General features: G+C 48.6%; 1 protein-coding gene across 1 annotated transcript in view; it reads left to right on the forward strand.

The window, feature by feature from the left end:
* man1a1 (mannosidase, alpha, class 1A, member 1) overlaps nt 1–21,964 on the forward strand; it is a 109,451-nt gene extending 87,487 nt beyond the window's left edge. The window contains exons 6-12 of the mRNA XM_076756082.1: nt 6,598–6,721; nt 6,890–6,983; nt 10,397–10,512; nt 12,031–12,250; nt 12,666–12,838; nt 12,938–13,053; nt 17,013–21,964. Of these exons, the coding sequence (XP_076612197.1) occupies nt 6,598–6,721; nt 6,890–6,983; nt 10,397–10,512; nt 12,031–12,250; nt 12,666–12,838; nt 12,938–13,053; nt 17,013–17,139 (970 nt within the window). The 3' untranslated portion in view covers nt 17,140–21,964. The remainder of the gene's footprint in view (nt 1–6,597; nt 6,722–6,889; nt 6,984–10,396; nt 10,513–12,030; nt 12,251–12,665; nt 12,839–12,937; nt 13,054–17,012) is intronic.
* Nucleotides 21,965–22,704: the final 740 nt, after the last annotated feature.

The raw sequence follows: 22,704 nt of genomic DNA on the forward strand, positions 1-22,704 counted from the left end.
TTTGTGCGTTTCCTCGTCCCTCCTGTTGTTTCTTCATGTCTTCTCTCCATTCAGACGTCTCTCATAGACTTGTGGTGAGTCGTCAGTCCCTCAGGCAGCTGGTGAGGAAATATCTGGATTAGTTTTGGTTTGGGAAAGCCTCAGAAATGTTGGCTGCCTGTCAGTTCTGTCGGTCGTCATGTTATGACGCCATCAGACAAACAAGGAAGAGGTTTTGGCAGAGATGGAAACACCTGGGGGAGTGAATATTTTCACGTGTTCATTTTGTTTTTCAGCTCAGCTGAAGAGAAATCCAATAATTTATCTGTAAAAACATCAACATGAGTGTAAACAAAGACTTTTGATGTCACTGAATATTAAAAGTGATGGAAACAGGAATGAAAACGGTCCGTCTGCCCCGTCCTGTGTGGACATGTGTGTCCCCCTGTCAACCGCCGCTTCATCTGTTTCTTCTGACACTCACGCACACGCACACACACACACACACACACACACACACACACACACACACACACACACACACACACACACAAACACACACGCGTTCACCAGTCGTTATCTGCTTCGGCCAGTGTGTCGCACAGCTCTTCTATTAACATTCAGACTGATAAAGCTCTTGCAAATCACTCCCACTGCACAGCACACTGCCTGGCCTTAATGGGATGAGGCTGTGTGTGTGTGTGTGTGTGTGTGTGTGTGTGGATGGATCTGTGCTCCACCCTGAAATTAGCTGCTCATTCCTCTCTACATGCATCATGGTGATGGTTGTATCCCACACGCACGCACACAGACACACACGCACACAGACACACACACACACTCACACACAGACACTCACACACACACACTCACAGGAGCATAATTAGTGTGCACAGGCACAGTTGTACTCCTCGTGGTTATTCGACTAATTCCTCTTCCACGCTGCTCCTCCCTCAGTGGCAGCGGTTTCAAACATGTGACACACTGAGCTTTAGTGGCCACAGACTGCCCATAGACTCCCACATTAAGTGATATCAGAAAAGCTCCTTTTGCCTTCCCTCCTTGCTGTAGTTTTCATGTGCCTGATGTGCGAGCTCCATGCTAACAGAAGCCTCTAAACTCAGGTGTGTGTTCATGAGGTTTGATGCTGCTTACTGAGCTCATGGGAGGTTTGATGTTTTTGGGATTCTGGGTTCTCCTCGTGGATGTGGTGTGTCTCCCTCAGAGTGCGCTGACTCAGAGAAAGCATCTGCTCTCCAGACAAACGGCTGCTGAAGCAGCGTCATCGTCTTAATGACGCTGCAGTCAGAGCTCACTCTGCTGCCCCTGCTCTCGTTTCTTATCTCATAGAAGAAAATGGAAAAAAAAAAGTCAGTTTGGGACAATTTGCCCCTTCGGCTACAGGCTCTGAGGCCGAGGCAATCAATCCTGAGCTCCTGGGGTCTTGGAGTTTGATTAATCGTCCTCGATGGAGAATGGCTCCATTAGCTGGGCCTGCCTGTCACACTGGGTGACCCTGTGAAGTGGCGCTCTGTCGTGGAGGCTTGTCGTCTACATGTGAGAGGAAAATGAACTTGTTAATCCAGTGGATGTGCTCAGTAAAGACTAATGATGCTTTATTAACATTCTTGGGAGCTGGATGTATTTTCATTCAGAGCAGCTTTAAAGAGCAGCGGTAGAACGAGGCCCATCTGCAGCCGGCTGCCGTGAGTCAGCTTCTGCCAGAGTTTCAGGGCTTCAGCTGCGGCCAGAAAATATCCAGACTACCAGCCAAGACTTCCTCTTCAGGCGCTGGTCAGTGTTCACAGTGTGATCAACCCACCCATAGACTTCCACATTAGCAAACATCCAGAGGCTCAGGAAAGGTTATCAGGCACAAACTGCTTTGATCTAACTGTTTCTCCTGGTCGACGGGTTCAGATTAGCTTTGAGTTCAGCACAAACTGGGTGTTAACAGCACAATAACAACAATTTATCAGCCAATCTTTATTGTTTTTCAGTGTAAACAAACATGAAACATCTTGAATTAGGTTACTGGAAACGTGTGGAACATTTTCTATTTGATGAATTAGCTCGACTGCTGTGTCATTACATCACAGATGAGCTCACGTCACATATCTGAGCTCTAGTTTGGCAGCTTTCATTTTCAGTTTCAAGGAGAGTCCATTTTCCAGGTCTGCGAGTGCTTCCGGGGGTCTCTGGACTCACAATGGTGGCATCGGTCGTAACAGGGTCCCACTGCCCCGAGGAGCTCTTTAACAACAAAGAAAAGTCACATTCAGGGTTTCCACAGATCCTTTAAAGCAAACACACACAGACGCACACACACGTCTCGGTGCAGCTCTCCTCGGCGCCGGCCGACGGCGGTGGAAGGCGGCCATGATTTAAGGCTTCTAATTAAGCTGCTAACTGTGAATCTATTGCAATTCACATTTTCTCTGCGCCTGGAGGAGGAGAAGCACAACAGTTTTCAAGAGAGAGGGGAGGAGATGCCGAGGGAAGGAAAGCAGGAGGAAGAGTGAGGTGGCACGGATGAGGAGGAGTGGAAGGGTTGGCACAGGGAGCCAAAAACTGGGCCAAAATATGGGCTTCATCCCAACTCAGAGCTGTCTAACATAATAGCAGAGAGCGCGAGAGGGCGCTCCCTGCTGTGACACAGTAATTTATGGAGATGGAATGCCTCCTCTGTTTTTCCAGGTTACTGCTCGGCACCACAGAATTAAAATCACTGTTGTTGGCTCTGCGCAGCGGACCGCAGGCTACGGAGCTAGCCGGCCACCATTTGTCATTTCACAGCTGGCCAGGAAACAGCTACGGGAGCGAGAGGTTGAAAAATAAGAAGAGTGGACACCCCCAAAAGGACAAACAAGACAGACAAGACAGGGATGTATCCTGCAATGCAAAGCCTCATAATTCACAGTGACATCAGCTTCTAATGACCCAGTTTTTTCTGGGTCGAGCTTTTGGATCCATATTTGTGGCAGGCAGCCGCTGAGCCCCCGGTTTGTCCTTCTTTACAGTGACCTGGTCAACGGTGGAGTCTGCAGTCTTCACTGAAGCTCTCAGTGGTGTAGCTTTTAAAGCTCGTTTCAGGGCAGTTTTGAAGGATTGGAAACGAATCCTCGACCTCGGAGAGAAACAGCCTGACCGTGAAGTCCATTATGATCCTCCTCTGGAGATGGCGTTAGCCCAGTTTTTGCCCAGTTGTCATATAGAAGTCTTTAAAGAGCTCAGAAAAAAGAAAATTCTCTGAGGTTTTCTTGTCCTTGTTGTCTTAAAATGTACCAAATGTCCTCTTAAACGTACGAGTGACCTGGAATATCTGAGGGGAGGAAAGAAGCGTTGGTTTAGTTGTGACTGGCCTGGTTTCATGATCACCGTTATGAAACAGGATGAAACGTGGACTCAGCACATTAATTGGAACCTGTGGCCAAACAAAGCGCATCATATCAGCTCTGTCAGAGGTGGGCGGTGCCGGCCGGGCTCCTGAATTTCAATGAAAGTTCAATATCTGCTTTGATTGGTTTGATACAAGCTTAGCATAATCTCTAGAAAGTCCTCTCGTTCTAGGTCACCGTTGCATTTAATTAACGTTTCCAATCTAGTTTGTAAAGAGTGTTTTTCAGCGTGCTGCATTACATCACTGCCGTTTGGTCCAAAGCGCAGCTCATCAGCCAATGAGCTGACAGACCCCACTGAGCCTCCTGTGACTGACCTGAAATCAGCACACTGCAGACCCCTGACTGTTGTGAAAGCGAGAGCATCCAATAGGCCTCGTTCATGTGAGAAATGGGATGTGGAAGGTGCTAATTGTTGGAACTGGGCCGCCGTCAGTCGTCCAACAGTGGACTCCGTCAGGTGGAGTAGTACAGTCGTATTGTGCTGCATGCCGGTAGATGAATGCCGCTCTCCGGGGCGAGTACAGGAAGCGAGCGAAACAACATCAGAGCACGGCCATGAATGCCTCTGAGCAGCTTGCTTTCACCTGAATCGAGCTGCGGCGGCTCCCCGACCCTCCGATTGTGTTCAGGTCAGCAGCATCAGTGCATCATTTCACTCACGGCTCATTCAGTGCGAGCCGAGGCAGCAGAATAATCAATGACTGCTATATAAAACTGGCCCTGAGCCTTCGTCTCTCAGTGTGCGTTTGCTTTCTCCACCAGCCTCTCCCTGCAGTGTTTGGAGTGTCAGCTGTTAATGACGGAGGATGATGAAGGTGGCTGATGTCTGTGTCAAAGACGTCAGCGTTCTGCTGTTGTTTCCAGGCAGGTGTTGTTTTACTCACACTTTAACAGACAGATATCCACTCAGCCACCTGTGCACAGCCCAGAGTCATACGGTCAGTGGATCCGTTGCTTCTCAGACGCTTTGGTTTCATGGTTTCATGGTTTCGTGGTTTCATGGCTTCGTGGTTCATCGCTCGCTGGTTTCTTCAGTTTAACAGAAAAACTTCAGCGGTCTGGTTTAGTGACAGGACGTTCAGCTTTATTACTTATAAATATTCAGTCTGCTCTTCTTCGCAGAGGCTTCATGCCTGTGGGAAACCTTGGCTGAACAATGGCGGCCGTGGCCTCAATTACAGCTTCATAACAAATGTGAAGTCCATTTTATCAAGATGCTCAAATATCATAAATCTCAAATGAGCCTCAAGAGGCTTTAAATCGGCACAGCATGTGACGCCCCCCCGTCCTCGGACCCTCGATGCTCCACAGGACCAGGACCGCCTCAGGGTCCTGGTCCAGACCAGACCAAGTAAGACGAGTCAGGCCGAACTGTTGTCCTGCATTTTACTGATGATGGATGAAACGTATGTCAGCACATTACATTAACGAACACCCATTCACCGTCAGCTAGAGGCTTGTTAGCGTCCACCTCAGCCACATATTGTTTTTATGAATCATCATATAAAACACTTGTTGGTGTTTTATGACCAGACTCTACAGCTGCTCGTCCTTTAACTCTGTTTTCCCTCAATAACCTCCTAATTACTGCTTATTGATGATAATGAATACACCTCAGCCTGCACATTAAGGCATTAATAAGTGTTTTCTAATGACTGATAAGCAGCCGATATGCTGCTAACGTGCATGCTAATGAGCAGCTAGCTGACGGTGAAGCCTCCATGTGAAGCGTGACCTGCTGCGTGTCTTTGAAAGGCTGCTCGTTGTTGCTTTTAGTGAATTCCTGCTCACATATTTTGCACATGTCGCTCAGCAGCTTCCACCCAGCAGCGTTGGATTGATCTTTCTGAGGCGTGCAGACAGCCTGGCCAGATTAATGATATTCCAGACACACGCTCGTGTGTGTCTCAGTGTTATTCTGCTCTTCATGGCTTCCAGTCTGTCGGGTTTACGCGCCGGCTTCTCCCTGCTGTCTGTTGTTTTGTTCTCCTTAACGGGGATTTAGTGTTTCTCACAGTGGGGCTTTGGGAGGGATTGGGCTGGACAGGGGTGAGTTGGAAAGGTGTGTGTTTGCCTTCCCACCCACCCCCGACCAAGAGAAGGGATTTTTTGTTCATCACGGGGTTTATACGAGGATTGAAGAAGATGGATAGAGCGATAAAGGCTGCGGTTGACTGAGGGGAAGTCAGATAAAGCAGTGATGTTCTCCTGGAGCACAAACACGCTGTGTGTTTTCTGTTTCGGATACGTCACGTCGGCCACATTAAACCTTTGCACGCCGTGTGATCAGCGTGTGTGTGCTCGCCGCCTCGTGACGCCACGTCCTCTCTGCGTTTGGTTGACTTGATTAAATCCACAGTGTAATGGGAAACAAATTATGGTTTGTGCAGCATGACGGGTTGAAGGGGGGGTAATTAGTATGTTCATCCACCTCTGTGAAGAGATGTGTGTGTGTGTGTGTGTGTGTGTGTGTGTGTGTTGTAGTGCAGATGTTGTGTGTGTGACTCACACTGAATGTTAATATGTATTCATGAGGAGTTACTTGAAGCATCACCACCGCAGTGATCATTCTTTAGCCTGGAAGTGATCTGTCAGTGGCTCTAATGACCCACGCACGCACACACACACACACACACACACCCTGTCACTGGGTACACCAGCCTGAGAGCCGGTGGAACCTCGTGGCCGCTACCTGCAGCGTCAGGTGAGGAGAGGGCGGGGCCTCCTGACTGACAGCTGGACGTCGGCGGGGATGTGACAGATGGAGTGTGAAGTCAGGGTTTACTGTCACGATGAAAGTCGTCTGTGTCTGTTTCCAGCATCAGTTTGTAAATGTCACCAACGGAAGAGATGAGGAACATTCACGGCTTCCTAAAATAACATGGAAATTACAGGAACGTCTGAGTTTCTGCTCGACGTGTGACGGCTGAGCCACGGAGTCTGGAGTTGACTTTCTGAAGATTTATCACCTCTTTTCAGCTGTCAGGTTTGCTGTGTGCTGATGAATGGCTTTCCAACATGACTCACGCTGCGTTCTCCTCTTTCTTTTGTGGGTGTTCGTAGGAATTAACATGAATTATACAGACAGAGAAAAGAAGTCAAGGTGGCTCAGGAGATGGTCCGATCATTTTCTGAAAGGCACACAAACATCCAGCTGCGTTCGGTGTGTCTCCTGCTGTTTAAGCCTGTGTCTCCTCGTCTTTTTGTCTCCGTCCAGCGGTATCGGCAGAAACTGGCCGTGGGCGTCGGGCGGCAGCAGCATCCTGGCAGAGTACGGCACCCTGCACCTGGAGTTCATGCACCTCAGCAAACTGTCGGGGAATCCTGAGTTTGCACAGAAGGTAAGAGACCCGCCGAGTGCTCGTGTTTTGTGTTGACGAGGACACCAGGTTTGACTCCTCACACACGCGGATCGTTGACGTCTCTGCCTTGTCTCTGCATGTCCTCAGTGCTCGTGGGCCGTTTGAGCTGTTCTTGATGCTCTTGTGGTTTATCTCTTTGATCATCAGGTCATGAACATCCGGAAAGTCCTGAACCGCCTGGACAAACCTCAGGGCCTGTACCCCAACTACCTGAACCCCAACAGCGGCCAGTGGGGCCAGCGTAAGTTCTCCTCAGCTCACACTGTCCTGTCTCTGTCCCACGTGTCCCACGTGGACTGTGGCTGTGTGTCCAGGCCGCAGTCATCACGCATGTTGAACACACCATCGCTGCTGCTCCTGTTTTTCCTCTTGGAGCTGCTGAGTCAGCACTCACGTTAACCCTCCGGCTCGACAGTCCAGCCGGTGGAATAAAGCAGAAACTTCTCCAAAGTGCTCTGAAAACTCTAAAAAAGTCCTCTGAAGCCTTCAGCTGGACGGGAGCGTGCGACAGAACGTCACCTGTGCAGCAAACAGCTGCCGTCACGAGCCTCCGAGCTCAGACGTCTTCAGCAGAAACGTTAACTATGGGATCAGTTTGGGGTCAGAGGTGAGATGAGACAGAGGTGGTGATTCAGGAGAAAAGCACGGCGTGAAGTCTTTGAGCTGATGCTGACCTGGACTTCGAGATCAGAGACATTAACATAATTTGCATTTATCACTTGAAGACGATTACAAGGCTCGACCTTTTCTTCCATAGCGTGACTCTGGAAACTAATGCATGCAAATTACAGGCTGTCCACACGGCGGCAACGCTTTCTGCTGATCTTTCAAACAAAGCTCTTCCACACCTGTAATTTCACTGCACATTTGCTTCTGATATGACGACCACTTCGCTGACTCCCACTCACGCTCACAATCGGACCGTGAACGTCTCATGGAGCTCTCAGAGCCTCTGATTCTGTGAACTAAACCCTGGTCCAGATCCAGAACCAGAGCCCGGAGTCGACCTTCAACGATCAGCTGATGGTGCTTTTTAGACGTGATCATTAGCTTGTTTTCTTCCTCTTCTCTCAAATTTAAACTGAATCTATATTTTGTTTAAGCTTTGGCAAAATGTGACAAATTCATCATTATTTTTTCACTGTTTTCTTACATTTAGTGGACGAAAAGGCTGAAACGTGAACAGAGAAACACGTGTAATCACAGCGATGATTAGCTGCAGCTTTAGGTTTTTAGACCATTTAGACTTAAAATTCTCTTTTCTTCATTTTACTTTCCTCTTCACACCTTCTCTTCACTCTGTCCACTTGAACCTTTTTGACTCTTTACATTACTTCAACCCACGATTCCCACTGTCAAGTATTTTCATACTTAACATCAGCTCGTCGGCTCATGTGTCCGTGTTTCTGACAGGTTGTGATAACAGGGTGTAATTTTGAATCCATTACCGCGCTCCTCAAACCATGTGGCTGAACAGGTAATGATAGAGAGGAGAGACGCTGAGGAAGAGGAGATGATACAATGGAGACGTGGTGTAAGATGTAGTTTGGGAGAGGAGTCCAGCTGGAAGAGCCTGACGCTGATCAGACGCCATGAACGTGACGCTGACGGTGGCGGAGAAGGGCTTCAGCCTCGACGTAGCTGCTGCGTCACGTTAGCAAGTTAAAGGCAAAGAATAAAAGTTTGAGCTCGTTGAGAAACAGGGCGAGAAGATCAACCTCAGTTTGCTCTCTGAACATAACAGAAGCCCCCAAAAGCCACAAGCCTGCCTGTTTACACTGACATGACCAAGCTAGCTAGTGATCGCTAAGCTAACAGCCTCACAGCATTAGCCCCCGATGGAACAGACAGATATAAGAGTGGCGTCGACGTCATCCCCAAAGATGTCAAACTGGTCCTGAAATGTTTTCTGCAGCTCACAGAAACCTGCAGGAACATCTCTCACCACCTGTCAGGTGAAGGTCCAGGGTTCAGTGGTGGTCTAACTAAATCCTGAAACCAGTTTCTGTGTCTGTAGTGGAGTTCCAGGAAGGAAACACAGCATGAGAAACAGCAGAAAAATCAGCCTTTAGCCTGCTGTGATTCCATTTCAACCTCCCAGCAGGAAGCGCAGAGATTAGACAAATTAGCCCAATAACGGATTAAAAGCTGACTTTGTTTGAAACAGTCTTTTGCATACAAATAGCACAGAAACCTGTATTTGTCGTCATCTGTGTGCTGTTTGAGTCAGGAGGGAAAGAAGTCCTCCTTCAGGTTCTGCTGAGACTTTCATGTCCCCCGCTGCCGACTCCTTCATTAGAGTCTCGTCTGTCTTTGTTTCTGATAGCCAGCCGCTCGTTTGGAGCGCTGCGATGGTTAAACATGGCCGACACCTCCGCCCTGCTTACTGTTATCATCTGATGAATAAAACTCCTGAAAGCACATCCGCACTTCTAATAGTTGGCATTTAGCTGACGCTCTTCCTCAGAGCCAGTAACCGTGTTTTCATCCAAGTATTTTATGCAAATGATGACACGTTCAATTAGGAACGCTGAAGAGAAACAGCACGTTTCAACAGAGAAAAAAAGGAGAAAATGCTCCCAAAAAGAGCTTTTTTATGCTCGTCGTCGTCGTTTTCATCTGGAAGGACATTATGCAACAGTGAGGGATTTGTTGAATACATTATGACCTCGGGATGTTTGCTGGCGAAGGTTGTCTGAGAAATGTGTCAGCGCTCGCAGACGAGCTCGCCCGTCTGTCTTCACTGCACATGCACAGCAGTCACATCGGTCGCTTCACGTTTCGCCCAAATCAGCTGTTCTGTTAGCGAGTGTGGAGACCAGACGCCGACTCGTGGATACGACGCGCCGACTCGTGGATACGACGCGCCGACTCGTGGACTCGTGGATACGACGCGCCGACTCGTGGACTCGTGGATACGACGCGCCGACTCGTGGATACGAAGCGCCGACTCGTGGATACGACGCGCCGACTCGTGGATACGACGCGCCGACTCGTGGATACGACGCGCCGACTCGTGGATACGAAGCGCCGACTCGTGGATACGACGCGCCAACTCGTGGTTATCACCGCTCGCCGCTTTTCATGACTCCTGTAATCCGACAGGTGAAGTTTTGTTTGGCAGATCTCAGATCAGCTGCTCTGTTCGACTGTGTTCCTGCTTTAACGCGCTCTTATCGGCTCCAGGCCGAACCGTCCCGCCGCCGCCCGCCGGCGTCCTCTCTTCACTTGGAGATGATCACAGCCGACATTTAATCTCTGCGCTCCACAAACGGGGCTGGACTCTGTTAATGACACATGCATATGGATGAGCCTTCAGCCACAATCAGCAGGACGGATACAAAAGAGCAGCTCGGCCGGCCGCAGGCTCACCTACGATAACACACACACACACGCACATACACACACACGCAAACACGCACACACGCACACGCTGTAGTACATCATACACTGCTGGTATGTTCTTTTATTACACACACATCGAGCACCATCATGTGAGATGATCTACTGTCAGCTGTGATCTAAAGCAGCAGGCCTGTGTGTGTGTGTGTGTGTGTGTGTGTGTGTGTGTGTGTGTGTGTGTGTGTGTGTGTGTGTGTGTGTGTGTGTGTGTGTGTGTGTGTGTTATAATCTTTGTGTGTGTGTGTGTTGCAGATCACGTGTCGGTGGGGGGTCTTGGTGACAGTTTCTATGAGTACCTGCTGAAGGCCTGGCTGATGTCTGACAAGACTGATGAGGAAGGCAAGAAGATGTACTATGACGCCCTGCAGGTAACACACACACACACACACACACACACACACACACACACACACACACACACACACACACGCTCTGCTGACAAAACATACACGCTGGAACTCTCCTCATTAGAGGCAGAGATAGTCGACTGATCAATAGAAGAAGAATAGCTGTGTGGATAATTGATGGTTGGAGTCGTTCGTCAGGTGTCTCAGTGTTGAAACGACGACGGGAGTAAACCTTTCTCTGTTATCGTGAACTGATTTTAAAGTTTCTGAAGGTGTTTTTAATGATTTCAGGACATTGGTGACAGTATCTTCTCTGAAATATCCCAAACATCTCGCCGTGTTACAGCGCTGATCTCTTCAGGCTGTCACTCCCAGTCTGCTGCACTTCGCCCGCTGAGGTCTCAGTCTGTTGACCGTTAAGCTGCGGACGCTTTAGAAAAGACGGTGACCTCTGACTGGACGGCGTTCTCATTGAATGGCGTCGGGGTTTGAACACGCTGTTTGTTAGCTCCTCAGATTTTCTGCACGGCGTCCCTCATTCACCCCGGAGTCATAACGAAAGGCTGTTTGATGATAGATGATAACAAACTTGAGATCAGCTGCAGATTTTGAGCAGCGTTGGCGAATTTATTTCTTCCTGCAGGAGAGAAATTATAGGAATCCAGTCGCCCAAATAACCTTGAGATGGCGAAAGGACTCGTCATACGATGAACGAGAGAGCTGAAGTCCTCGCTGTCTTTCACTTTGACCGCCGAACGTTCAGACATTTAGAGCTTCCTCTTTAATCCTGAGGAGCAGGCGAGCGGACGGGAAAGTGACGGCGCAGACGGAGACAAAGACAAAGACAAAGACGGAGAGCAGATGAATCTACAGTAACAGATAACACACACACACACACACACACACACGCACGCACACACACACACACACGGATTTTCCCTGTTTGAACAAATTGTCAACTTAAGTTGTGGTGACAGGCGACGGTCTCAGCTGGAGAGAGCGGCCTGTTCCTCTGTTACACACCACAGAGCAAACACAAATACAGAATTAACCACGCCGGGATACTTTACCCATAATCCCTCCCAATCGTCAAGGATTATAGGAGACAGGCAGACAGACAGACAGACAGACAGACAGACAGACAGACAGACAGACAGACAGACAGACAGGCAGACAGACAGACAGACAGACAGACAGACAGACAGGCAGACAGACAGACAGCATCAACAGGCTGAATATCTGAGTCACAGCTGCATTAAACGATCAATCCACTAAAATCCACCTGGAGCTTTTCTCTGTGACCCTGCGAGCGTCACCCGTCCGTCCAGAGTCGTCTCTGTCCTGCGGCCGTCTTCGTCTTAATGAAGGAACCGATCGACGTGTCAAACCACAGCTGAGCTGAGGTGGCGGCAGAGATCTGAGTCTGCTGACGGTTCAGAGGTCAAATCAGTGTCATTAAAGTTTAAAAACCAGGTTCTGGAGCTGAAGACGGTTTCCGTCCTCTGAAACCTAAAGACTCTCTCGCTCTGCGTCTTTCAGGCCATAGAAACCAACCTGATGAGGAAGTCGAGCGGTGGGCTGACCTACATAGCGGAGTGGAAGGGGGGGCTTCTGGAGCACAAGATGGGTCACCTGACCTGTTTCGCAGGCGGCATGATCGCTCTGGGCGCCGACGGGGCTCCCAGCGACAAGACGGGCCACCAGATGGAGCAGGCGGCCGAGATCGCCCGGACCTGCCACGAGTCCTACGCCAGAACAGGTAAACGTACCAAATGTTTGTGGTGTTATTACCTGTTCAGTTCAGGTTACATGTCCTCAATGCACTCGTCCTCCTTTAATTACAGCAGGAGCATCAAATTAGCTTTGATTGAAAGAGGAGCGTCTCATTTAAAAGAGTCTGATTTCAATCAGTTTGTATTTTTAATCCTCAGTCAAATTATTAGATTTATCTGCCTCATTTTAATCCTCCTCAAATTAAGAGTCAGCACAGACGATAGAAGCAGCAGCTGCAGAGCGATGATGATGATGATGATGATGATGATGATGATGATGATGATGATGAGGAGGAGGAGGAGGAGCTTTGTGACGTGAAGACACACATCATGTGAACAACATGAAGTCAGTCCCGCTGAGACGTCACCCACAGCATGAACGTGTATTTCCTGTCCCCCCAGCCTTGAAGCTGGGACCGGAGGCGTTTCGTTTCGACGGCGGGGTCGAGGCCATCGCCACCCGCCAGAACGAGAAGTACTTCATCCTCCGCCCCGAGGTCATAGAGACCTACATGTACATGTGGAGGTTCACCCACGACCCCAAGTACAGGGAGTGGGGCTGGGAGGCCGTCCAGGTGACGTTTGACGGACGTTAAGGCTGATTTCATGTAGACTTGAGCTGACAGTTACTGAAGCTCAACTTATTTTCGGTGTCTTTCTCCGTCCTCGTTCAGGCCTTGGAGCAGCACTGTAAAGTGGAAGGAGGCTACAGCGGCGTCCGAGACGTCTACGCCTCCACCCCGAACCACGACGACGTGCAGCAGAGCTTCTACTTGGCCGAGACGCTGAAGTAAGACACACAAACCGGACGTCTGCGCGCACACACTTCACCTCGGTCCTCTCATGATTGTGCTGTCATCGCACTTTATGGAGGGACGAGGCCCCAGCACACACACACACACACACACACACACACACACACACACACACACACACACACACACACACACACAGAAACGTGTTTGTCAGAGCACAGACGAGCTGAAAACATCCTGCTGTGAACGACTGAGTGACATCAGGTCACATGGTACAGCTTGAAGACGGTTTGAACGCCTCCTGTCTGTCCTCAGAGAGCTGGAGGGACGTCCTCTGTGAGACGCAGAGTGAACGTCTCCTCAGTGTCTGTCCGCTGCTCGTAAACCAGCTGAAGGCCTCGTCGATCTTTAACAAGACGAGCAGAGAAGCTTCGACTTCTCACTTCCTGTAAACAGTCAGCTGACAGAGGAACTCGTACGTGTTAGTGTGTGTGTGTGTGTGTGTGTATGTGTGTGTGTGTGTGTGTGTGTGTGTGTGTGTGTGTGTGAGAGAGAGAGAGAGAGAGAGAGAGTGTGAGCGTGTCGCTGCTAATGGCACTTAAATATGTTGTCAGCGTGAAGTCTAATAGGCTAATAGACAGACTGTTTACACCGCGGCGACGTCCCACATTCACTTTAACAAGTGTGTGCGTGTGTGTGAACTTTGTGTGTGTGTGTGTGCGTGCGTGTGTGTGTGTGTGTGTGTGCGTGCGTGCCTGTTCATGCATGGACTTCGTGTGTGTGTTTGCAGAATCAGTGGAGAAAATTCCACTTTAATGTGATTTCACTTTGTTTATTGTTTGTTTTCGCATGTTTTGAAGTGTTTCTGGTTGTTTGTCTTCGAGCAGCCAACCAGGCCAAGTTGTTTGTTGTTTATTTTTAGTTTATTTGGTTTGTGTCTCTTTTGTTTTTGCTTCCTGTTTTTGACTGTTTGCAGCTTGATGTTTTTTGTCAGCTGCCTTGTTTTCTGCTCGTTGTGTTTGGTCTGAAGTGTGACTTTGATTGTTGTCTTTTTATTGTCCTGGTTTGGTACAAAACACGAGCGACCTCTCTGTGGAAGCTAGTGGAAGCTAATGGAAATCCAGATGAAGAGTTTCAGGTTCAGTTTTTAGCCAAAAAAACCCAATAAATCCAGATGAAGAGTTTCAGGTTCAGTTTTTAGCCAAAAAAACCCAATAATTCCAGATGAAGTTCTGTTCAGTGGAAGTTACTGTTTGTTGTCACGTGAGGAGACTTCAGGCGTTCCTGCCAAAACCAGAGAACATTCAGTTTATTGTGAGAGAAAAGCAGAAGAGCTGACGTTCAGATCGAGGATGGACTCCATCACAGTGAAGTTTGGCCTTTTTTCCTTCACTGTCAGGAGCTGATGTGGCTGGTTTGCGGCTCTTTAACGACACGTCGATGGAAATGTTCATCATCTCGTTCTTCATCGTGAACTGGCTCATCATCAGAGCCTCACACTCGTCTTTATTTATCTTCCTCTCATTTACCTCCATCGAAATCTTTATGGCCTCTGCTGCATCCTCCACATCTCCCTCCCCCATCCTCCTCCTCCTCCTCCTCCTCCTCTTCCTCCTCCTCCTCTTCTTCCTCCTCTTCCAGACAGCTGTTGACAGGAAGTCAAGGTTAGCCAAACAGAGGCTGATGGGGGCGAGGTGCCATCCAATCCAGCTTTTTAATAGGCCGTAAATTTTCACAAGCGTCACCTCTCCTCCTGATTACACCACACACACACACGCACACACACACACACACACACACATATACACACAAAAGTGTGTTTTTAAACTCTGATTCATCCGACACGAAGGAGTCAGAATGAGATCCGAGTGTTTCTATTGGCTGATAAAGCGTTTCCAGGAGAAACGCCACAGGAAGGAAACGTCTCGTTAGCCTCCCGCCGACGACTGGAGCAGAATATGAGTGTAATTGACCACCAGCCTGGACAGCGACACCATAATCACCTCATCAGTCAGGACGCGTGGTGATATGCTATCAACTCACGACACAGAGTGTTACTCCCATTCAGCACAGTCTAATCCTCCTGATGTTTCTGGGGGATCTTGGCATCGTGCGGAGCCTCTTCCGGTATTCATCGTCCCTCCGCTGCCAAGGACGCGTCCATACTTCACCTCGCCGCCCGCCATCAGTCACTCGCTGCTCTCCAGAGCTCTGCTGGCAGGCGGAGGCTGAGCGGCTGAGTCATTACTTTCAGACAGCCGCCGTGTTTTCTTTCTTCACGCTGGACCAGCGGCTGTCCTAAATCTCACTTTATTTACTGATGTTCTTTTTCTTGGGCTCTCCTTCGTTTCATAATGTCATTTTGAAGTTGTTTCATAAGCCCAGACGACATTGAACCGCAGAATTTCATCACTTTGACCCGTCGCTCCCTCTCTGTACCACAGCTGTTTCATTTCTTTTGGCAGGACTGTTCATGGAGGCTGAAACAGCTCAAATAATATCTGAAAGACTGAACCGTGAGCAGAGTCCGTCCTTCTTTCTGAGGACACGGAGGACGTTTCAGATTTCATTGAAAGTCTTTTTATCTTAGTCTGGAAGATCATCTGCATGAAAACAGATGAAACGTGCAGCAGATTTACAGTTCTGACTTCTTTTTGGATCATTTATAACAAACTCAGCTTCAGTTTGATAAAGAATCTCCAGGTCTTACGACTTTTCCAGATGATATGAATCAGGAGGTCGGAGGCGTCTCCAGCTCTGCAGGCGGAGCAGCGTCAGGTTTAAAATGCATCCAGACAGAGTGGTGATGTATGGAGACACTCAGAGGTCATGTGAAACAGTTCAGCCTCGAGTGATGTCACCTGAGTCAGTGTCGGCCGACAGGTTAGAGCTGAGTGGACGTTAGCCGCTGTTAGCATAACACCCCAACCCCTGACCGAGCTGTGTGGAGTAAGAAAGAGGATGTCTGTCTGTCTGTCTGTCTGCCTGTCCGTCTGTCTGTCTGCCTGTCTGTCTGTCTGCCTGTCTGTCTGTCCGTCTGTCCGTCTGTCCGTCTGCCTGTCTGTCTGTCTGTCTGCCTGTCTGTCTGTCTGTCTGTCTGCCTGTCTGTCTGTCTGTCTGTCTGCCTGTCTGCCTGTCTGTCTGTCTGTCCGTCTGTCTGTCTGCCTGTCTGTCTGTCTGTCTGTTCATCTGTCTGCCTGTCTGTCTGTCTGCCTGTCTGCCTGTCTGTCCGTCTGTCCGTCTGTCTGCCTGTCCGTCTGTCTGTCTGTCTGCCTGTCTGCCTGTCTGTCTGTCTGCCTGTCTGTCTGTCTGTCCATCTGTCTGTCCGTCTGTCTGCCTGTCCGTCTGTCTGTCTGCCTGTCTGCCTGTCTGTCTGTCTGCCTGTCTGTCTGTCCGTCTGTCTGCCTGTCCGTCTGTCCGTCTGTCTGCCTGTCTGCCTGTCCGTCTGTCTGTCCGTCTGTCTGTCTGCCTGTCTGTCTGTCCGTCTGTCTGCCTGTCCGTCTGTCCGTCTGTCTGCCTGTCTGCCTGTCCGTCTGTCTGTCCGTCTGTCTGTCTGCCTGTCTGTCTGTCTGCCTGTCCGTCTGTCTGTCCGTCTGTCTGTCTGCCTGTCTGTCTGTCTGCCTGTCCGTCTGTCTGTCCGTCTGTCTGTCTGCCTGCCTGCCTGTCTGTCTGTCTGTCTGTCTGTCTCTGTCACATGTCTGTGGAGTCTGGAGTTTGTCCTTGTGGACAGAACCAGCAGATTTCTTGCAGAAATGTCCACCAGCTGCTGCCTTCTGCCGGTCAAACGTGCACCTGTGAGCCCGTTAGACCGGCAGACGTCGGGGCAGACAGACGAGTTGAGGTCATGGAAATACCGACCTGTCTGAGGGCTGCTCGCGCTGTGCGCCGCCTCCGTTAAGCAGAGGCCTCGGTCAATATCGGAGCTTTCATGTCTACCTGTGTGACGGCAGCGGTCCGGCATGTCTCTTAAACTCTGTCCTTCTGTCTCCCTCAGGTATCTCTACCTGCTCTTCTCCGACGACGACCACCTGCCGTTCGACCACTGGGTGTTTAACACCGAGGCTCACCCTCTGCCGGTCATCAAGAAGGACAAAACGGACAGACCCAACGAGGTGGAGTAGTGGACCGTCCTGCGCTGACAACCTCTGATCCTGTACACCTGAGCCTCCAGCTGTCTGACTGACAACCGTGGTTCCAGATGCCTCTTGATGGGATTACATGTTTATTTTTAATGGGATCAAACGGAGTTCAAGCCTCTGAGTTCTTGCTGTAAAATCCACTTTTGTTTTTGCTTTGGTTTCGTTTGGCTCTGCTCGAGTCCAGACGCCGACCCGACCGTGTTTCCTGTCGGTAGCTCATGAAGGAACGCAGTGACACCGTCAGAGAGCGCCGTAGGTTTTTAATGTTCTTACGTTGTTGAAGCTCTCTGAAGGTGTCATTCGCTTTACTTCACCTCCAGGTTGTTCTCACTCACTGGGAGGGACAGTCTGACTTCTCATCGTCATCAGTGGTTCTGTTGTTCGTAGCTGCAGCTTCGCCTGGTCTTTGTTTCTGTGAAGGAGAACGCTGACGGACCTGAACCAGGCGCCTCCCTAATGTGGATATTTTGGGACCCGGAGAGACGATGGAGTGAGGATGAGGAGGCTGACGTGGTGAGCTGAAGGACGCATCGTCTTTTCCTTCTGTACCGCTTCAGTGTCTGGACAGAAACCGGTTTCCCTGCACCAACGCTGCAGCCGCCGCCCGACACGTGGTCGTCTCTGTGGGCGTGAAGGAAAGACGCCTCTTTTTACGAACCCACAGAGCCGTCACGGCTTCCTGAACTCCTGAAGCTTCTGAGTTTGTTGTGGCGAAGGAGGAGCGGCCACGCCAGCTCTCGACCTGGTTCACTGTCCCTCACGACGTTTACACGGCGCTGTCCCTCCTCCTCTGCTGCTGCTTGTCTTCGCTTCGTCTCCGTCTGGACTTGTTTGTCTTTCTGGGGTTTGACCGATGCAGGTTTCAGGTTTTTATTTGTCGTCATCATCAATGAGTCCAGGGTTTGAAAGTAAATGACACCAAGAAAAAATCTCACTCAAGGTCCCCTTTGGTGGAGCTGTCGACCACATTTCATGGTCTTCTTCAGCAGGTAGAGTTCAGCTGCAGAGTAAACGTTAATGCTCAGTATTACTTTTCCTTCTTCCACCTTCTGCAGATGTTAATATCTTTAAATGTGAGCGTTTGTTTGCATAGAAAGGAGTTTTTAGCCCCTTTGATCCACTAAAGAGGACACAGGCGAGTCATATCATCAGTGAACCTGCCCATCGGTCCAGCCCTCTTTTCGCTGTTGAATGGCTTCTCCTCGTCTCCGTCCTCCGGTTTCAGCGTCAGCCGGCTGTGGGATCTTCTCTCCTCTATGAGGAGACGCAGACACTCGACTTTGCCGTAATGTTTCACCCTCACTCAAACGCAGGAGCGCTCACACAAGAAGCCATACTGATTCCACCCGGCGTCATCGCTCTGTCATCGCTCTGTCGTCGCTCTGTCGTCGCTCTGTCGTCGCTCGCCCTCCGCTCGCCCTCCGCTCGCCGGGCCTGACCGTTGCCGTCGTTGTTGTAGTTGTTGGTCATGTTCAGAGCTCGACTCGTTTGGTTGGATTTTATGGTAAAGATCTGTCCTGACGCCACACAGAACTGTAGCCACATCGAATCCAGTTTAGTCTTCAATCTAGTGCCTTCACTGTCGGAGGGAGAAGCAGCTCACACAAACACGAGGAGTCGAGTTTTAAATCGTCTGCCAGCTTAAAGTGAAATTCCTCTGTGTCCAACGAGGATTTGACCAAATTTAGACACGGATTAAAGGATCATTCCTGCTTTTTAATTCAATATTCAGTCTAACTTTGGCTTAAAGGAGGTGGAGAGCCGGTGAGAACTTGGTCTACTGGCTTCTTTGTGATTAGTGGGAGATCAAACCATCTGAGGATCGTATCACATGATTGAAAAATGAAAATAATAAGTATTATTCTGCTTTATTAGAAGTCTCCTGACTGAACATCTGTCAGGAACCAATCGAGCTCCCAGCCAGCTGTTTTATCCTTGACTACACTGACATCTAGTGGTGAGAGCATCTAATTACAGTCTGCTGGAGACCCGAGTGTGATGGACAGAAAGGTGATGAACATTCGTTGATATTCGCCTGATTCCAGGTGAGACCTTCTCACTCCCCCATGCTGACGTGTGAGCGACAGAAACAGCTTTGTTTTAACTGAACTCGCAGTCGTTTCAGGCGTTCTTAAAATCACGTCTGGTCCCGTAGTTACAAACATCTGAACACAATCCAGAGTCTTCGTGTTGTGTTTGGTAAAAAGCTTCTTCTCAGCAGCTGTGAAGAGCTTTGGGATCACAGAGCAGGAACACTCACTCAGCACACGTTTGACGGCTCTGTGCTCCGTCTTCTCGAGCCTCGTGGGTTTTTGCTTTTTACCAATATTCACCAAAAATGTCCAGATGGATTTTTTTGTCCCCATTCATGCGAAATGTGTTGATTCCTGCTGTGAGATGATGCTGATCAGGTCCTGCAACAAGACGAGAAAACAAGGAAAAACTACAAAGAGTTTGTGCTGCAGACGGTCGTTTTGAGTCACGTTCAATCCCATGTGGTGTTGTTTTTATCTGCTTTGGACCTGGTTGTAATGATCCAACAGGAAACATGCCCTGTGTCAGGACCAACACACACACACACCCCGTTCAGCGGCGTGGTGTTGAGCTCCTGAGCTGAGAGGAATCCTCCATGTTCCTTCTATCACTGTACAGACAGCAGTGTGTTCGTGTTTCATCTGTGTTTCTTTTAGAGGCATTTTATTATCCATGTGAATTTTGTTGTGATGGTTGATTTTGCTGATTGTGTTAATTTATTCTGTAGACTTGGAGGGTTTGTGAGCTGACCCCCAGGTGGCGCTGTGGCTGTAAATGGACACAAACAGAAGCTTTGCAGCTCTTTCTGTGTGTCCTGCAGAGAATTCGTGATCATCAGTGATGAGCTGATAAAAGCACCAATAGATTACAGGTGTTTAAAAATGTGGTTCGATGGCAGAAAGAGGCCAGAGAATCCACCTGGGAGTCAATCAGTCAGCCCGACAGGAGGAAAGGACTCGTATGAATGTACCACCCAATGTGAAGTGAAGAATATTTGAGCTGCGTTTTGTCCTCTTGTGTTCACTTCTCTGTGCTTTTGTTGTCGTTTTGTTCTTCTTTGTTCTTGGAAAGCACAAAAAGTGGCAGCGTTGCGTTGCGTGCGGGTCATCAGAAGAGGACGTGACGTCCCTCTGACTGTCTCTGATGGCTGTGAAGTGCAGCGACGACATGCCGCTCATGTAGGAAATGAAGTCTGCCACGTTGGGCCCATCAGTACCTGGAGATGCACATTTCTGTTTTTACTGTCGTTGATGCTTCTGAGGATCGGACACATTAACATGAACATCTTCAGCATCACAGTCCGAACCAGTCGTTCAGTTCAGTGTGCGAACACTGACGCTGCTTCATGTGAACACAGAGAAGAAGAAAAATGAAAGTGATGTAACTCACCTGAGAGTCCGCTCTAATGTTGGTTCCCCTTTAATCAGATTTTATCCTGCTCATTTAAAAACGTCCCAACCTGATGCTGAGACTGAGATCTGTTGGTGAAGCATCATGAGATCCTTTAAAGTGAGGAGGTGGTGGTGTGTCACTGGTTTTAGTGGCTAACACTGAATGATGCAGTGAACCACAGCACTGTTCCCTCCTGACTTACAAATGGTTTGAAAACTCCATTCAAAACTTCATTTGAAAAACATCCATTTTAGACTACCTTGCAGCATTGATGCTGTCTGGATTTGATAGAACTGATTGATGATTGATCGTCTTTGCCTGATTAGGAATCAAACTCATAGTCCTAAAATTGTTAGTGGTGGTGGAGGTTTGGTGTATTTTCTGATGGTGCGAGTCGTGGTCAAAGACGTCTTCATGGATAATTGAATGAACGTGTTTTCCCTCCCATGTTCAGATTTATTAGTGCAGTTCTACAGTGAGGTTCGATTTTCGTTGCATTCTGGGGATTATAGATTCGTAAAGAACCAGACGACCCTGCGAAAAGGCTCACAAACATCAAACTTGTAATTTCGACTCCAAGGGCTGATCCACTGCTTTCCCCCAGCAGGATTTCAGATGAAGCTGGGACTCGAGGCCCTACATGTGTTTGGGTTTATTTCTGTAGGCGCCCTTTAACTGAGAGATTTAAACGTGTTTTCTCCACTCGTGACGCCGATCTGGACCTTTCTGTTCCTGAATGGGAAAGAAGTGCAGAATGATGTGGACGCTCACGTGAGCCGTCAGTGTAAAGTCTGCTTCAGCTTCACGTAGAGGGACATCAGGCGTCTGCTCATCTCCAGACTCTCTGTTTGTTCTGTTTTATTTGTTAAAAGGTCGAATCTTTTGGTGATTTTCTGGATGTTGTGTTGACGATCTGTTGCGTTCCAATGCCTTTCTATGGTGAATTAAAGGGGAGGGCCAGCGTTTTTAGAACTTCAGAACAAAGTCCGTCCTTGTGAAGAAGCACCCGGACGTCATCGCTTCCTCCACGTGTGGAGCTCGATGGCTGAACGGGGCTGAGGTCCAGGACTCAGATAATCTGAACTTCTAAAACGGCCGGCGTTTCCCTTTAAAGGTTTAAATGCGTGAAACCAACCTCAGAAATGTATCTGTACAAATATTGCTGATAATCATTCCATTGCACATAGTTTACTTTGCGTTTATATGCAATATTTTAATTTTGTGGGGAAATCTGTTTTATTGTGTTAATATTATTATTGAAAAAATGTAAATATTCCATTCTGGCAGATGAGCCGTTCTACATTTATATAAAATCTTCTGAGTTTATGGATTAAATGATATTAATAAGCAGCAGACTTTTTAATAAACTATATTTGTTACACTTCTATTGTGAATAAAAAAAATCTTTTAATAAGTTTTGGTTTTGTGTTGTTTTTAAAGGTGTTTAATGTAAAATGAGCACTTACTGCAGAGCTCGTCTCGGGAACAGCCAGGTAAGGGTGCTGAGGTGTGCTGGGTGTCATCGGTGTCAGGGTTAGTGTTCACCAACTAAAGCCTGAAAACTGACCAGACGGTGAGGAGACTGTGAGACCACAACCATGCAAACCCCACCTGCACCATCAGCGCTCCTGGGACTGAGTCACAGACACTGAATGTTCATAAATGCTGGCAGACATCTGGACCTTACTCGCTGGAAAACACAATGAGACCACAGCATGTTCAACAAAAACTGACAACAACACCACAGAAACTGAATACTTTCATGTTTCCTCTAATGGTGTATCAAGGCGTCCTCCAAAAACAGGCAATTTATTATATTTATCCACAAATACATAATGCAACTATCTAATATCTCTATTAGAACTGAACGCCTTGATAGGAAGTGACTGAGCTGTAAATAAACCACTGAAGCGGTATTTCGGCGTGTTCCGAATTTCATTGGCTATTCGAAGTGTCAGTCATCTTCACGGAAGAAGGGTTAGGTGGTCTTCTATTTAACTCAGACTATTATTGCTGCTCTGGCTGGTGATTGGTTAGGAGTTAGTGGAAACAAAATGGCGCCAGTTTTTGTTTGCTTCCGGAAGATGTGACGAGAAAACAGGTAGACAAGCAAGAGAGAGC

Source organism: Chaetodon auriga, chromosome 18 (assembly GCF_051107435.1).
Source record: "Chaetodon auriga isolate fChaAug3 chromosome 18, fChaAug3.hap1, whole genome shotgun sequence".
Lineage (NCBI taxonomy): Eukaryota > Metazoa > Chordata > Actinopteri > Chaetodontiformes > Chaetodontidae > Chaetodon > Chaetodon auriga.